Source organism: Plecotus auritus, assembly GCF_963455305.1.
Source record: "Plecotus auritus genome assembly, chromosome: 4".
Taxonomy (NCBI): domain Eukaryota; kingdom Metazoa; phylum Chordata; class Mammalia; order Chiroptera; family Vespertilionidae; genus Plecotus; species Plecotus auritus.
In genome coordinates this window covers 192253263-192270651 of record NC_137775.1, presented here as the reverse complement: position 1 = coordinate 192270651, position 17389 = coordinate 192253263, and the positions used below count along the sequence as shown (strand labels likewise).

The window sequence follows — 17389 nt, the reverse complement described above, 5'->3', positions numbered from 1 at the left end:
GCCCTGCCCGCCCCCGCCCGTGGCCCTGCCCGCCCCGGAGGCTGTGAGCTGAGGCACGTTCTTCGTGGCCCCGCTCTTCCTTCAGGGCCTCGGTGGCCCGCGGGCGGGTCTCGGCTCAGCGCCCAGCCCAGCGGTGGCCCCGGCGGCCGATGGTCACGCTGACGTGTCTACAATGTGAGGTAACGTGTAACAGTTCTGTGTTTCCGACAAAGCTCATGGACAAGGACTTTTACAAGGACCTGGAGAAGATCAAGACCATCGGGAGCACCTACATGGCCGCGGGGGGGCTGGCGCCCACGGTCGGGGCCAAGGTGGGTGCATCCAGGGAGCCCCAGCCCCTGCTGCCCCGGGGCCCCCGCGGCTCCCCACGCTGGGCCTCGGTCTTGCCCTCCGCACCGGATCGGGCCGCAGCCCGCGGGCCTGTCAGTGACCGGCTCGCTCCGGACACAGCCTCCTGTCGGCCCCGGGGCCGGTCCGCGTGTCCCCGTCCCCAGTGCGGAGCGGAGAGTAAAGCCACCCCCCCAAAAAAAAAGGGCAGAAAAAGAGAGGAGGGAGTAAGAGAGGAAGGTATGGATGTGGCAGATGCTAGTCCAACTACACCGGTCACCCCTTCATTTATTTACTTTTTGTTAATCCTTCCCCGAGGATGTTTTCCCGTTGACTTTTAGAGAGAGGGAGAGACAGAGAGAAATGTTGATGTGAGAGAAACACATCGATGGGTTGCCTTCCAATCCGCCTACCCCAACCAGGGCCAGGGATGGAGCCTGCAGCCGAGGTACGTGCCCTTGACCAGAATCGAACCCAGGACCCTTCTGTCTGTGGGCCGAGCTCTATCCACGGAGCCAAACCAGCCAGGGCCCAGGACTCCCTTTATTTTTATTTATTTTTATTTTTTTGGATTAATTTTTATTTATTTATTTTTAATATATTTTATTGATATTTCACGGAGAGGGAAGGGAGAGGGATAGAGAGCTAGAAACATCGATGAGAGAGAAACATCGATCAGCTGCCTCCTGCACACCTCCTACTGGGGATGTGCCCGCAACCCAGGTACATGCCCTTGACCGGAATCGAACCCGGGACCCCTCAGTCCCCAGGCCGACGCTCTATCCACGGAGCCACACCGGCTTCGGCGCAGTGCTCCCTTTAAATGTGAGTGGTAAACACACCCAGTGAAAGACAGACGGACAGAGTGGCTTATACAAAAGACGCAACTAGGTTTTCCACAAGAAACACACTTGAAAAAAAAACTATCTAGGCACACAGAGATACGTTAAAAATAAAAGGAGGTAGAAAGATAGACCGTGGTGGCGGTAATAAAAAAATGCAAGCCGCTGCCTCAGTTTCAGACAAAGCAGACGTCAGAAACCACCCGACAGAGAGAAAGGGTCACCGGGTGACGATGAGGGGTTCACTTAGCAGAGACCCAGACCCCGAGGAGAATGGGAGACTCGCCAGGCGGAGATGGACGCCTGTTGTGGTTGGCGGTCAGTGCTGGCAGACGCACGGCTGAACGCGGCGCCTCCATCTCAGTCCCCTACCTGCGCAGTGGGGCGCTGAGCACCCCCAGGGGCTGTAGGTGCCGAAAATCCCCGATGAAGACGAGCCATCCCCAGGGTCACGGGATGGCCCCCCGCTCGGAGGGCCGCCTTGTGGATGTGGGTCCCCGACCCCACTGGGGCTACAGGCTGGTCCCCGCCCCCGGCAGCTGGCCTGCGGGGTGCCCCTGCCCCTCCACCCTGGTTTCCCCCAAACGAGACGCCGTGTCCGCCCTCCTGCAGGCTAAGCGGTGCGTCTCCTCCCACCTGGGCACGCTGGCCGACTTCGCCCTCGCGATGTTCCACGTCTTGGACGAGATCAACTACCAGTCCTACAATGACTTCGTGCTGCGCGTGGGTAGGTGGCCTCAGCCCCGCACCCGCCCAGCGCTGGCGGCGGCCTCCCCGGGGCAGCCGGGCCCCGCCCTGGAGTGAAGGAGCCCCACCCCCACGCAGGGCGTCCCGAGAGGCCGTGAACAGCCGCGGGGTCCCGTCCAGGAGCCCTGCTCTTTTTTTCTTTAAATAGATTTTTATTGGTTCCAGAGAGGAAGGGAGAGGGAGGGAGATAGAAACATTCATGATAAGAGAGCATCATGGATCGGCTGCCTCCTGCACGCCCCCCCACTGGGGATCGAGCCCGCAACCTGGGCCTGTGCCCTTGACTGGAATCGGACTCAGGACCCTTCAGTCCGCAGGCCGAGGCTCCATCCACTGAGCCACACCAGCCGGGCTGGGAGCCCTGTTCTTTCTGGGAAGGGCGCTCTGGTGGGGGTGGGGGGCGCACAGGGACCCTCAGACGAGGCAGCCGCCCTGTGGCGGGATCCCGCAGGGGCGCTGTCCCTGGGGTCCGGCTGGTGCAGCACCCGTGAAGCGTGGGGTCCGGCTTTAGGAAGGGGTGCTGTGCCAGGAGACCCCGGGAACCTGCCATCCAGAAGGGGCAGTGCCGTCCCGGGAAGCGTCCCCGTGAGCCCCCGTGAGCCCCGTGGTCGTTGTCTTCCAGGCATCAACGTGGGGCCCGTGGTGGCCGGAGTGATCGGGGCCCGCCGCCCGCAGTACGACATCTGGGGCAACACGGTCAACGTGGCCAGTCGGATGGACAGCACTGGGGTCCCGGGCAGGATCCAGGTCAGTTCCGGCCACGTCCCCGAGCTACCGACGCCTCCCCTCCTGCCGGCAGGAGGTCAGGAGGCCAGGAGGCAGGGCCGGCCGGCACCAGGGCTCCCTGACCAGCGGCCCCGGGAAGTTCAGGAATAAGGGTGTCACCTTCCTCACGCAGGCCGGCCGCCCAGGGGCCTGCTCCCAGCACCCAGGCCGGCCGAGTTGCTGTGTGTCTTAGGAGCCACGACAGGACCTGGCGGGCTGACCGGACCCCTATGGAGAGGCACTTACTGTCCAGCGAGGGGGACGCGTGTGGGCTGGGCTGGCGGGACCCACGTGCCCAGGGATGCGGGAGCCTGGCTCTGGGTGGACAGCAGATGCCAGGGGTGGGGCACCCTGGGGTGGGGCACCCTGGGGCGGGGGTGGGGGACCCTCCAGCGTGGAGGAAGGAGACACCACACAATCCCGTCCTCTGCCGTTTACTTTATGATAAAGAGCTTCCTTTTTTTTTTTTTTTTTTTTTTTTACCATTTTTCTGATTTTGTGACGCGAGTTCTTTTGGCTGAAATGCCGGCTGGGAACCTGAGATTCAGGGCTCTTGAGTCACGTCCTGTTTCCTTTGGGGGTCAGCCCAGCTCCCTCTGTGCCGGTGACCCCACACCTGGGCCCTCAGGGCACCGGGGGTCCCTGGATGTCGATGTGCACTCTGGCCTGAGGGTTCCGGCCCGTGATGGGTGACGGGGCAGCCTGGTGTCGCTCCCGCTGAGCTGGTTCCTGCCCGTCCCCCGACCCAGAGACCCAGGGACGCCTGGGCACTGGGCGCCGATAATCCCCGGCCGGCGAGCCCGGCATGCTGTGTCCCGGCCTCACCCCCCTGGTGCCTGGCCCACGTGGGCCTCCAGCACCGGCTCGCTCTCTGTCCTCCCAGGGAGTGGCCGCGTGGCCGTGGGGGGGGGGGGCAGAGTCCTGGGCCGCCTGAGGTCACCCGCCCCCTCCCTGCAGGTGACGGAGGAGGTGCAGCGGCTGCTGCGGCCGGACGGCTACCACTTCCTGTGCCGGGGCAAGGTCAGCGTCAAGGGCAAGGGCGAGATGCTGACCTACTTCCTGGAAGGCAAGACCGACGGAAACTTGCAAACCAGGACCCTGAACTCGGAGCGGAAAATGTGTCCCTACAGGCGAGCCGGCCACCAGACCAGCCTGGCTGCGGGCCGCCCCCCGGGGTCCATGGCCGGCCTCCCCGTCGGAGCCGGGCTGGGGGCTCCGCAGGGCTTGGGGCTCGCACCCCGGCCCCCCGGCCCACACCTGCCCCCCCGAGCGGCCGGGAAGGAGGCTTAGCGGGGGCCACCGGGCAGAAGGCTCAGGGCCTCGGTCACCTGGTCACTCGGTCACTCCGGCGGGAGCAGCTCGGCCGGCAGAGCAGGGCCGGGCCATCGGCTGGGCTGGGAAGGGGCGCCGTCCAGGCCGGACCAAAGCAGCTGGGCAGTGACTGGGGGCGAACCCCGCCCGCACGGACCGAGGCCGCATGGCAGCTGGGACCTGTGCCGGTCGGCCGGGCATCTGAGTGTTCAGACCTTTGGGACCCGCGGGCGGGAGGCGGGCAGGCGGGCCGGGCGGCTGACTGGTTGCGAGTGGACCTGCAGGAGCTGGGTGGCCCCGGTCTTGCAACAGGCCCTGAGTGAGGGCGGGGCCAGGCCGAGAGCCGCCGGGCCCTGGACGGACGGTTTGAGGAGAACTGAGGGGCCGGCCCCACGACCGGCCACAGGGGGCGGCTGCTGGCTTTCTTGAGCGTCGCCGTCATCGGTGAGAGCCGGAGCCTGGGCCTGCAGCCACGTCTCTGTGTGTGGCTCCCCTGCGGCCCGAAGCGGGGCGCCCTGCCCCGCCGGGGTCTCTGGCCGCGGGTCGGTGTGGTCCCGCTTCCTGAGTGGCGGTGGCCTCGCTGCGAAGACCCGCGATGCCCACGCCGTGAGCAGCTTCCCGGACGGAAGGTGCTTCTCTGGCGGAACCAGCCGGACGTGTGTCCGGAGTTTACGGTCTAGGATCCGGAGGTCCCCGCTGCGGAGGCAGGATGGTGACGGCAGGTGGGTCTGGGCGTCAGCCGTGGCCTCCTACCCGGGAGGCGTGGCCGCGGCTCCAGGCGTGGGCGCGAGGATGCGGGCCGGGCCGGCCTCTGCAGTGAGCGTGACGGGCCTCCCTCCCAGGGTCCCGCTGTGTCGGGCCAGAGCCGGTGGGGGACAGGTTGCGGCCCCCGCGGTGAACAGGCTGTCGCACCCACGGGCGCTTTGCAGAGAGGGTCACGGGGTGCGTACGCTACCCGGGGCTCGCGCGGCCTCGTGCCCGCTCCGGGGTGGAGGAGGGGCAGCCCCAGGGAGGTGAGGGCCCCCCCCACCGCGCCCCCACGACGCGGTCGTCACCCCACAACCACGGGCTGCATTCGGCACCTGCCCCGGCGCGTGGGGCCGGGCGGGCCAGCTGACAGCCCTGCTGTCACACCAGATGCCCCGGGAGACTCAGCCGTCCCCTGAGGGGGCACCTGGTCCACAGAACCACGTGCAAAGAGGGACCGCGGTCCCGCTCTGAGCCCGAGGCCAGGAGCTTGGAGCGCAGCCAGGCCCCGGGGCGGGGGGCGGGGGACAGCCCTTCCTTCATTTGTGGTCACTGTTGTGTTGCCTTATTTATCTGTAACCTGTACAGTCTTCACGCACAGATGCCAGGCCCTCGCGGGGGATGCTCCGGCTCTCAACTGCGCTGGGTGCCGGGCCGCCATCACCCCCACGCGAAGGAGAGCCCGACGTGCCGTGTTTCCCACACGTTGCTGCACCCCTGCTTGGCGACCCTCCGCCCTGTGGCATGACCCCCCGTGTCCCCACGTGACCCCGTGTGCCCCTGCATGGCCCGCGCATGCCCTGCCGACCTCAGTGGGGCGGCACACAGCCCCAACGTCCAAATGCTCCCGCAGCCTTCCGGCCCGGCGTCCCCTCCGCGTGTCTGTCCCCCAGACCCAGCGCGGCCCTGCGTGTCCCTCAGCCTCCAAGCCACCAGGCTCCAGACTCCAGTCCCCGAAGCAATAACTAACCCGACACAGAGACGCGTGGGCCCTACGCCGACTGCCGACCGACTCAGAGCGCCCGCGCGGGGTCCGCCTGGATTGCGGGCGCCCGTGGGGCCGACGCCCCGCCCCGGCCCCGCCTGCAGACCCCGCTCCCTCTGGCAGCTCCCTCTGGGTTGGCTTCCGGCACCGGCACCGGGCGGGGAGCAGGGGCCAGCGCAGACAGGTCAGGTCGCCCTCGGGATGCCCTCCGGCTTGCACGGTCCCACCGCCCCACACACCATGTTCGCGTCCCCGAGCGGGGGGGGGGGGGGGGCCCTGTGCTGCCCGTCGTCCCCACAGCCTCCCCTATGCCCTGCTGTTACCGCTGCCCCCAAGGCAGGGCCAAGCCCCAGGGGCTCCAACCCGACTAGGCTCTCCCTCTGAGGGTGTCAGGGGCCGAGAGGCACCACCCAGACAGCCCCCTCGGGCGCTGAGAGCTCGTCCGCACACAAGTGCCACCGTGCCAGGGCCCTGGACAGCGGGTTTGTGCCCACACTGGGGTCCCCCCACCTGCACTGGGGTCCCCCTGCCCACACCAGGGTCCCCCCACCCACACTGGGGTCCCCCGCCCACACCGGGGTCCCCCCGCCCGCACTGGGGTCCCCCTGTCCACACCGGGGTCCCCCCACCCACACTGGGGTCATCTTGGACCTGTGTCCTCTTGGCTGGGCCCCGTCTCCTTTAGCGACTGACCCCTCAGGACATAAAGGTCAGGCGGGAGGGCCCTGCCGGTCCCGTCCCTCTCCGTCCTGCGCTGCATCCCTGCACAGCCTGTCACCCCCAGAAAGAACCCTGTCCCTCAGCAAGGAGGGCACTGCCCCGTCAGCCAGGGCCAGGCCCCTCGGACGACAGAGAGGGGTCCCCAGACGCCCCCACACCACACACACCTCTCCAGGGACCTGGACTCCACCCAGCTCCCAGCTCCTGGCCAGAGCCACCCAGTGTCCTCGTCACCTGGACACTGGGGGGTGTAGGCGCTCAGAGGACAGACTCCTGGCACAACGAGGGGGTGAGGAGCGGGGGACCCGCGTGCAGGCGTCCGCCTCCCGACCTGAGTCCCGGGCCTGGCAGCTCCGGTTCAGCGCTGCCCTTTCCAGAGCAGGCCCTTCCTGGGAATTGGTGTTTGCACCGAGGGGTGACCTCGACCCCCCCCCCCCCAGGAGACCTGTCCAGCCTCGGGCTTCATGCCGCGTGCGTCAGGCGTCTGTGGGACAGCCGCCCGGCGCACCCTGGGCGCGTGGCCCGCCGGCAGCCAGAACCTGTCTCTCGCCTCCCACCAGCAACCCCACACAGCCCAGCACGAAGCACACGTCTCAGGGGACCGTCCCCGTCCGTCCGGGAGCCCGAGGGAGCCCCGCGGCCCCCCACCCCCCAGCGGGAGCCTCGCTCCCTGCGCCGTCCCGCAGGGAGGAGCGGTGCTGCCTTCATCCCCGTGACAACCGTGACACCCAAGCCATTCGCACGCGGTCGCATGCGTGAAGTCCCCGTGTGTGTGTGTGTGTGTGTGTGTGTGAGTTTAGTTTGCGTTTGGATTCACCCAGCATGCACAGCAAGGGGCAGCCTGCCTCGGGCCACCTGCTGGCTGGCCGCAGCGTCCCGACGGGGCGTCCCCCACAGGGCGGGTCCGGAGCCTGAGCGGGGCCCTGCGCACACCCGCCCGCCCGCCCCAGCACACGGATCGCACACCACCTCGCACACATGAAGATGCGGAGTGTAACCTCTTAGCATGGACCCCCTCACTTCGGGAAAGCCACGCCCTCCCCGGGCCCCTGCCGTCGGTGCCCCGCAGGGCTGTGCCCCCACAGGACGCCGAGTGGGGGCGCCGGGCGCGGCCTCCCACCGGGACTCCCGGGAGCACGCGGGGGGCGGGGGGGCCGAGCGGGCACCGACGGTGGCGTCACCTTCTCACGATCGATTTGTATGATCAACACGGGTCTATTTTTACGTCAACTGCACACGTAGCGGCCAGTCTTCTCCAAGATTGTTCCCTGGAGACAAGTCATTGATACTTTGTCCTGTTTTTATTTGAAAAAAAACAAAAAACACAAGTGAACGGGCTGACATGTTAAATGTGAATGTACGTTTCTTAATCGCAACTTTTCTACTGAGTGTTTGCACTATACTTCCTGGAATCTTATTTAACAAAAGTAAAGGAAGACCTTGCTTGACTAAACCTGTGCCCAATTTCATGGGAAACCGGTGCCATGTTGTCAGGGCCCTCCCGCCCCGCCCCGCGTCGCTGACCTGCAGGGCGGACCGTGATTTCCTAACCCGCCCCCCCCCCTCCGCCCCCCGTGATGACAAAGCCCACATGTGGAGCCGTGGACCAGATGCTGTGGCCTCAGGAAAGTGTATGGAAACTCTCGGGAGCCTGGCTGGATGGCCAGGGACTGGGACATCACGGTGGGGGAGGAACTAGACCAGGTGTTGAGGGCGGGTCCAACATCAACAGGCCTGGAGGATCGTTGTCGGGAACTAGACTCGGCAGGCCGGGGTCTGGCCCCGGGGAAGAGGACCCTGACCGCTGAGTGGGGAGGTGGCGTTTGCCCCTGGCCACAGCGACCGGGACACAGCTAGAGCCTGCCCTACCCCTAAAGTCGGAGCGAGAGAGACGCGGTGTGTGCAGGGCTCACGGGGTCCTGGAGCTGGTAGGCTGGGGCGAGGCGGAGTGGACGGCCGGGGACAGACCCTGGGACCCTGGGAACGTGGTCGAGGCATCAGCGCCTGTCTGGGCTTCTCCCAGTATGCACACGAGGTAGGGACAGAGGTCACGTGACTGTGCATTGCAACAGTTCTCCGAGAATGTGTAATATCGATGATGGGAAGACACTAACGTATTTAAACATATATTTTTTTAAATATATTTTATTGATATTTCACAGAGAGGAAGGGAGAGGGATAGTTAGAAACATCGATGAGAGAGAAACATCAATCAGCTGCCTCCTGCACACCTCCTACTGAGGATGTGCCCGCAACCAAGATACATGCCCTTGACCGGAATCGAACCCGGGACCTTTCAGTCACCAGGCTGATGCTCTATCCACTGAGCCAAACCGGTTTCGGCTAAACATATTTTTAAAAATTGATTTCAGAGAAAGGGAGGGAGAGAGAAACATCCATGATGAGAATCGTGGATCAGCTGCCTCCTGCATGCCCCACACTGGGGTTGAGCCCGCCACCTGGGCATGGGCCCCGACCGGGAATGGAACCGTGACCTCCTGGTTCCTAGGTCGATGCTCAACCCTTGAGCCATGCCGGCCGGGCCCCAAAGCAGCCACCTCCAGCTCATGTGACAATAGGCAGTCTGCTGCTTCTTGCCACTTTCATTTGAGATGTTATCACTTTTAAGTTTATCTGTGAACCCTCGCCTAAGGCGTGAGGGTATTTTCCCGTTGGTTTTTAGGGAGCGTGGAAGGGGAGAAAGAGCAAGAGACACACGTCAGTTGGCTGTCTCCCACTCGCACCCCGACCAGGGCTGGGACTCAACCTGCAACTGAGGTCTGTGCTCTTGACCAGGACTCAAACCGGGGACCCTTTGGTCTGCAGGTTGACGCTCTAACCAACCGTTGAGCAGCTGGCCAGGGTGAATAGCGTCTCTTTGTTATAATCTGGTAATTGTTGTAACAAAGGAAAAAGTGTGCAAGTTGAAAAGTCGGCTTATAGAGGAGGAACGCGCTCAGAAAATGTACGTTTAAACACACTGCCCAGGAAATGCATGCTCACCACACACACACACACACACACACACACACGACGTCGCTGTGACGGTGGAAGTGACCCTCCCCTCCCGCGGGGACCTCCAAGGGGCTGTGGCACCTCCAGGGAGAGACCAGGTTTGCCGCCCACCCTCCTCCCAGAAACCCTGGCCACCCGTGCACCTGTGCGGCCTGCTGTCTCCACCTGGCCTCAGTCTGGATGCCCTGTTGCAGTGTGCCTCGTGTTGGGGTTCCCAGTGTCGGGGTGACCTGTTTTGGGGCACCTCATGTTGGGGTTTGAGGCTGGGTTTCTGTCCGACAAGCTTGGGGGCCATCTCTCCTCCCTACGCGTGAGGGTCAGCAATGCCTCCCCCCCGCTCGACCCCGTCCTGGGACTGTGCTGGGAGGGCGGGCAGGTGAACCCTCTGTCCACCCCTGACCCCCTGCGCCCGCAGGTCCCCGAGGCCTCAGGTGGAGCGGCCCCGGCTTTTCCTGGAGCCACACCCTGAGCTCCCTGGTCTTTACCTGCAACACGTCGTCGAGCGCCCCACCAGGTCGCCAGGCTGCCCACCCCACCCCCGCCCCCTCCTCTCAGGTGGCACCCCAGGACCACACCTGGGTCTGAGTGACAAGATCTTTATCAGTAGCCCCCCCGTGGCACAATGTGGGGGCGTCGAGTGCTGAGGAGGGCGTGGGGTTTACGGCTGCCGGGCGCAGGGGGACAGACGAGAGGACCGGGGGGCAGGGGGACAGGAGCCCGGCGGGGCAGCTCACTCGTCCTGCACCGTGAGGTCGTGCTGTGTGGCCTCCTCGATGCTCTGCAGCTGGCGGGCCTCCCACTGCCGCACGCGCTCCGTCTGGGGAGGAAGGGGCTCTGAGGGCGTCGGCGGACACGGACATTTGCTGGACGAGCTGGTGGGAAGAGAGACCCCACCCTCCCCCCGGAGACCCCCCTCCCCCCGGTCATAGGCACCACCCAGCCGAGAGCCAGAGGGCCCTGGCCGCCAGCACGGCCCCCACTCCCTGTCTGTCACTCAACGCCTGGACGGAGCCAGCACCTGCCCAGAGGGCGGGGTCAGGGCACTGGGCGCTGGGCACTGGGTCTTACCGAGGCCCAGAGAGCGCGGGGGAGGGGAGGGCCCTGAGGGGACGAAGCAGTCCCTCCTCAGGAGCCTCTGGACCAGAAAGGGGGACACCGCGGGGCTGGAAGCAGAGGCCAGGGCAGCCGGGGGCCGGGGACCCTCCCACCCACTGATGAGGATACCAGGTCCCTTGGCGCGGCCCAGGCCGGAGCAGGGGCGGCCGCAGGGGGCAGGGGACAGAGCGGGTCATCCAGCCTGTCCCCAGGGCAGTGTGGGAGGAGTCTGGGGAGCGAGGAGATGCTGGGCTCATGTTTTACTGACACAACCCAGGTCCCCCTGGAGGCAGTCACCCCGTCCTCAGCCTGGGACCTCCCCACACCAGGCCCCGCCCCTCAGTGAGCAGAAGTGCTCTTCCTTCACCCCCACAGGCCACCTCCAGGCCCCCCCCCCCGAGCTCCTGGGGGTCAGGCCCCAGGGGGGGACGGGGACGGGGTCGGGGGGGCCTACCACAGCCGCCAGCTTCCTCAGGTCCCGGCGCCTCCGCCCGGTGGTGTCGGAGATCCCGGGCAGCCCTTGGCTTCTTGTCCAGCTCCCCAGGGACTCTCCCGGCTTCGCCTTTTGCTGGGGCTGTGGCCGCAGCGGGCGAGTGACCTTGGTGGGCGCAGGTGGTTCCTCTTCAGGCGCCGGGGGGCTGGGGTCAGGCCCCGGCTGCACACTGGACTCCTCGGAGGCCCAGATGGTAGAAAGCCGCTGCTTCTGGAGGACGGGGGACAGCAGGTCCCGGGAGGCACGCCCAGGCCGCGGGGACCCATCCCCAGGGCCCCCACCCGGGCGGTAGGGCCTGGGGCCCCGGGGGCTCCTGCTCCGGCGAGGGAAGCCCTCCGCGGGGGTGCTGTGCTTCGGGGCGGCCCCCAAGGGTCTCCACACTGAAGGCCGGTCCTCATCCTCAGAGGAGCTCCACTCAGACACCTGTCCGAACAGAGCACAGGGTGGCTTCCTGGGGGGCAGGGAGCTGAGCTGCGGGGCGTCACTGAGCCCCAAGGACAGGCCTGGGAAACATCTGTCCTGCCCGGCCCGCGTGGCTCAGTGGCTGAGCATCAACCTATGAACCAGGAGGTCACGGTTCGATCCCCGGTCAGGGCACCTGCCCGGGTTGTGGGCTCCATCCGCAGTGGGGGGCGTGCAGGAGGCAGCCGATCCATGATTCTCTCTCATCATTGATGTTTCTCCCTCTCCCTCTCCCTCCCTTCCTCTCTTAAATCAATAAAAATATATTAAAAAATATATTAAAAAAGAAAACTGTCTTGAAGTAAAAATAAAAAAAATTTTTTTTGGGGGGGGGATAAGTACAAAACTTTGTCAATAAAATCAGCTTGATATTTACACTCAGCTTCAAGCAGAACAGCCAACAGGCCCTGCAGGTGTGTGTGTTAAGTGACGGCAGGTGGGTGGGCCTGGGGGACCTCGCCCAGCACGGAGGCCGCACGTCCGCCTGCCTCCGGGGTCACACCCGGGGGGACACAAGTCCACTCTCTCTCTCTCACAGGAGCCGCTTTGAACCGACCTCTTTTTTTTATATATATATTTTTTATTGATATTTTACAGAGAGGAAGGGAGAGGGATAGAGAGCTAGAAACATCGATCAGCTGCCTCCTGCACACCTCCCACTGGGGATGTGCCCGCAACCAAGGTACATGCCCTTGACCGGAATCGAACCCGGGACCCTTCAGTCCGCAGGCCGACGCCCTATCCACTGAGCCAAACCGGTTTTGGCTGAACCGACCTCTTAAAGACGCATGCTTGATTGGCCAGGCCAGGCAGTTCAGCAGGCAGTGTTTACCGAGATGCACTTCCCTTTCAGGATGGAGCAACCAGCTGAGAAGTGCGGGCACATACAGTGAGCACCCTGTGTCCTGTGACAGGACAGCATTGTAACATGCCAAGAGCTCACATTGTAACATGCCGAGAGCTCACATTGTAACATGCCGAGAGCTCACATTGTAACATGCCGAGAGCTCACATTGTAACATGCCGAGAGCTCACACTGTAACATGCCGAGAGCTCACATTGTAACATGCCGAGAGCTCACATTGTAACATGCCGAGAGCTCACATTGTAACATGCCGAGAGCTCACACTGTAACATGCCGAGAGCTCACATTGTAACATGCCGAGAGCTCACATTGTAACATGCCGAGAGCTCACAGATGCAACGATTCAGTGTTTTCACAACAAACAGCCTCAGGACGCCAGGCCGGCCGGCTGACCTCTCCCGGAAAACACCAGCAGGGAGTGTTCCTCATTTCAGCTTCTTCGGGGCCGGGCCGCCGTTTGGAGAAAAAAAACCCAGGACAGGGCTGAACCCGTCCCACCTCACACCTTCCCCTAACGCAGTCGGCAGGGGCTGCAACTGTGCTATTTAAAAAGCCATAAACTTACTCAGGAAGAAAGAATTTAAAAACCTCCCATCACCTCGTTTTCCAAGAACATTCCAAATGGACATGAGATTGAAATGCACAAAACAAAGGCATAAAAGTTTGGAAGGAACCACGGGAGCCTCCTTGTGTCAGAGCCGGCCCGATGAAAAGCTAACTGAAATATAATTTACACGGTCCCGTGCCCCAGCCGGTGTGGCTCAGTGGAGAGCGCGTTGGCCGGGAGACCAAAGGGTCCCGGGTTCGATTCTGGTCAAGGCCACGCACCTTGTTGCAGGCTCCTCCCCCACCCGGGCCTGGTCCGGGCTCCTGCAGGAGGCAACCAATTGGTGTTTCTCTCACATCGATTATTTCTCTCTGTCTCTCCCTCTCTCTTCTGCTCTCTCTAAAAATCAGTGGGAAATTATCCTCGGGTGAGGATTAAAAAATAATAAAAATATATAGAATCCTGGGAAGCAAAACAACAACAATTTTGTGAAAATCGAGGAAAACTAGGATCTGAGAAATTCTGGAAGCAGCTAAGAAAACATGACGCTTTCTCCTGCGGGGTCACAGCTACTGACCAACGAGGACAGGAACCCCTGGGGTCTGCGGAGGGGCCCCTGGTGTGGGTGGTGGGGGTCCCTCCCAGCGGAGGGGGGGGGGCCAAAGCGCAGGGTTAGAGGTCGGGTCTGCACCTGCCTCTCACCTTGAACCTGGGCGCCCTCCTTGGTCTCAGGGAGGGCCAGTGACCAGCCCCAGGGAGGGCCCAGGAGGGTGGGCAGGGGTCTCAGGGCGGAAGGGTAGCGGGACCCAGAGTCCCTGGTGCCAGGTTGGGGCGATCCAGAGCGCAGACGGACCAGACCGCCTCCCCCAGCCCGCCCCTCCCGCCTACCTGTCCCCTGCCCCCCACGACCCCCCACTCAGCCCACCCCTCCCGCCTACCTGCCCCCTGTGGCCCCCCACTCCGCCGGCCCCTCCCGCCTACCTGCCCCCTGCCCCCCGCGGCCCCCCACTCCGCCCGCCCGCCCCTCCCGTCTACCTGCCCCCCTGCCCTCCGCGGTCCCCCACTCCGCCCGCCCCTCCCGCCTACCTGCCCCCCGCGGCCCCCCACTCCGCCAGCCCCTCCGCCTACCTGCCCCACTGCCCCCCGCGGCCCCCCACTCCGCCCGCCCCTCCCGCCTACCTGCCCCCCCGCGGCCCCCCACTCCGCCCGCCCCTCCCGCCTACCTGCCCCCCGCGGCCCCCCACTCCGCCAGCCCCTCCCGCCTACCTGCCCCCTGCCCACCTGCGCCCCGGGCTCCATCCCGCTCCCGCCAGCCTGGCGCCCGCAGGTGTGAGCAGCTCACCTGGCGCGGTTTTCACCTGTCGCCCCCCGTGCTGCGCAGGCGCAGAAGGCGCGGCCCCACGAGCCTGAGGGTCTGCACCTGGCGGGCTCCGCTCTTCCCCGCAGGTGATTCCCGACTTCCGGGGCCTGCGGACCCCACGGCGAGCCCCGCCCCCCCCCCCCACTGGAGGCATCGCAGACTCCGTCTCCAAGGCAACGAGGCGGCCGTTCCAGGGCGTCGGAGGGCGGGTCCGACCCAGCGCTGCCCCCCCCGCCCCCACCCGCCGGGGGGGCTCCCACCGCAGCGCCGCCCGGGCCGGCGGTTCTCACTGTGGCCCCAGCCCTGGGGCGGGGTGGGAGGAGCGGGGCAGAGGCGCTGCGGAGCTCCGGCCTCACCCGTCCTCTCCCCCGACGCGGACCCCGTTACTCCCATCGCAGGGCGGGCAAGACTGAGCCTGAGCGGGACGGCTCGAGGGCGTTCCAGGCCTGGCCAACCGGCAGGGCGCCCGGGCTGCCTGCCCCAGGGGGGCCCTCGCCCCGGCTGCTCGCTGGTCCTGGAAAAAGCCATCCAATGCCCCCCCCCCCGCCCCCCGTCCCTGTGGCCGGGGCAGAGGGGCCCTGTCACTGTTCTCCCCTTTCTCTAAGTTCAGGGGTCCCCTGCCGGCGGAGGCTGGGGGCACGCACTGTCCCGTCCAGGCAGCCCTGCCCACCACAGCCCACCGCGCCCGCCGGGTTCCAGGCCAGCAGCCTCCTCCCGCTTCTGGGCACAGCCCCGCCCTCTCTCCCTTCCCCTCTCTGCCCACCGGGAGGGGGCGTTACCTTTAAGAGCCCCTGGTTGGGTGCAGAGCCAGGGAAACGCAGGCCGACTCAATACACTGGGGCTTGTCCAAGGGCAGGAAAACTCTGCAGCCGGTGATCTGCCTGTGTGCCACCTGTGTGTGCGCATGTGCATATATGTGCACCCATGTAAGCACGTGCATGCAGGGGCTCACCTGCAGACAAGGCATCCATGACGTGTTAAATGGGAAAGGCTGTACAACTGACAGGTAGTGTGGGGTCATTTCAAAATTTACACACAGCACACACACATGCCACATACAGACACATGCACACACACACACACCACAGACGCACACACATCCAGAAAGAGACCAAAGAGGAAATGGTGACGTGGGCAATATCTCGCTGGCAGGTGATGGTACATGTTAACATCACTTTACATCCAGTTCACGTTAGCCTGGCCACCTGCTTAGTGGTTGGGCATCAACCCAGGAACCAGGAGGTCAGGGTTCGATTCCCAGTCAGGGCACACGCCTGGGTTGTGGGCTCCATCCCTAGTCAGGGGGCCTGCAGGAGGTAGCTGATCCATGATTCTCTCTTGTCACTGATGTTTCTCTCTCTCCCTCTCCCTTCCTCTCTGAAGTCAATAAAAACATATTAAAAAAATAAATCCATTTCACTTTTTCTGAAAAGAACATGTAGTCAGTAAAGAATAATAAAAAAAGAGCTCACCGCCAAAACCGGTTTGGCTCAGTGGATAGAGCATCGGCCTGCGGACTCAAGGGTCCCAGGTTCGATTCCGGTCAAGGGCATGTACCTTGGTTGCGGGCACATCCCCAGTGGGGGGTGTGCAGGGGGCAACTGATCGATGCTTCTATCTCATCGATGTTTCTAGCTCTCTATCCCTCTCCCTTCCTCTCTGTAAAATATCAATAAAATATATTTAAAAAAAAAAGAGCTCACCTGGCGTGGCCCATCATTTCCCAGATCGGGAGCCGAGGGCCTCAGGTTGTCCAAAGTCCCAGAGCCTGCCCTTGGGGGCGGCCTGGATGCTGTCCCAGTGTCCTGTTTTCTCCCTGCGCTAGGCCACCCCCAGGTGCCCTGACCTCCTGACCGCGCCCCCCCCCCCCGGGGTGCTGTGACCTGCTGGCACATAGGCACCCTGGCTTGAGGACAGTGAAGGCTCTCTTGTTTGTGTTGTGGATGGAAACATTGTGAAATCTACAGTGTGTGTCTAGTGTCACATCTGTCGATCACACAGTGCCACCTGTCCCCAGCCCTCCCCCAGCACATCCGGCAGCCCCTCTAGGAGCAGGTGGGGGTCCGGACATGGCCTGCAGGTGCTCCAGGCTCAGCCTGTGGCAGGAGCCAGCCCCACACACTAATGAACACTTATGGAAGAAACTAGAGGCCCGGTGCACGACATTCGTGCACGGTGTGTGTGTGTGTGTGTGTGTGTGTGTGTGTGTCCCTCAGCCCAGCCTGCACCCTCTCCCCTCTCCAATCGGGGACCCCTCGAGGGATGTCTGACTGCCTGTTTAGGCCCGATGCTGGTGGGAAACGGGCAGTCGGACATCCCTCTCATAATCCAGGACTGCTGGCTCCCAACTGCTCGCCTGCCTGCCTTCCTGATTGCCCCTAACCGCTTCTGCCTGCCAGCCTGATCACCCCTAACCACTCCCCTGCCAGCTTGATTGATGCCTAACTGCTCCCCTGCAGGCCTGGTCACCCCCAACTGCCCTCCCCTGCAGGCCTGGTCACCCCCAACTGCCCTCCCCTGCTGGCCTGGTCCCCCCAACTGCCCTCCCCTGCTGGCCTGGTCACCCTTAACTGCCATCCCCTGCAGGCCTGGTCACCCCCAACTGCCCTCCCCTGCAGGCCTGGTTCCCCCAACTGCCCTCCCCTGCAGGCCTGGTCCCCCCAACTGCCCTCCCCTGCAGGCCCAGTTGCCTCTAACTGCCCTCCCCTGCAGGCCTGGTCACCCCCAACTGCCCTCCCCTGCAGGCCTGGTTCCCCCAACTGCCCTCCCCTGCAGGCCTGGTTCCCCCAACTGCTCTCCCCTGCAGGCCTGGTCACCCCCAACTGCCCTCCTCTTGCAGGCCTGGTCCCTCCCAACTGCTCTCCCCTGCAGGCCTGGTCACCCTTAACTGCCCTCCCCTGCAGGCCTGGTCCCCCCAACTGCCCTCCCCTGCTGGCCTGGTCACCCTTAACTGCCCTCCCCTGCAGGCCTGGTCCCCCCAACTGTCCTCCCCTGCTGGCCTGGTCACCCTTAACTGCCCTCCTCTGCAGACCTGGTTGCCCCCAACTGCCCTCCTCTTGCAGGCCTGGTCACCCCCAACTGCCCTCCCCTGCTGGCCATCTTGTGGCG

General features: G+C 64.2%; 1 protein-coding gene and 1 long non-coding RNA gene across 4 annotated transcripts in view; one reads left to right on the top strand and one right to left on the bottom strand.

The window, feature by feature from the left end:
• ADCY1 (adenylate cyclase 1) overlaps positions 1–6114 on the top strand; it is a 43287-nt gene extending 37173 nt beyond the window's left edge. Inside the window, exons 17-21 of one of the 3 annotated variants that reach the window (XR_013960528.1) lie at positions 213–311; positions 1782–1896; positions 2539–2663; positions 3639–4714; positions 5341–6114. Coding sequence is in view for 1 of the 3 variants with exons in the window: in XM_080666883.1 (XP_080523009.1) it covers positions 213–311; positions 1782–1896; positions 2539–2663; positions 3639–3971 (672 nt within the window). In the remaining 2 variants the exon portion in view is untranslated. Of the gene's footprint in view, positions 1–212; positions 312–1781; positions 1897–2538; positions 2664–3638 lie in introns of all 3 variants that reach the window. The other 2 variants (XR_013960529.1, XM_080666883.1) reach the window with 2 other exon arrangements.
• Positions 6115–8580: 2466 nt separating this feature from the next.
• Positions 8581–16067, bottom strand: LOC308247330. Its single transcript, XR_013960490.1, has 4 exons — positions 15985–16067; positions 15061–15233; positions 11009–11470; positions 8581–10276 (listed from the first exon to the last, which is right to left on the bottom strand). It is a non-coding gene; the product is annotated as an uncharacterized lncRNA (long non-coding RNA).
• Between the last annotated feature and the right edge of the window lie 1322 nt (positions 16068–17389).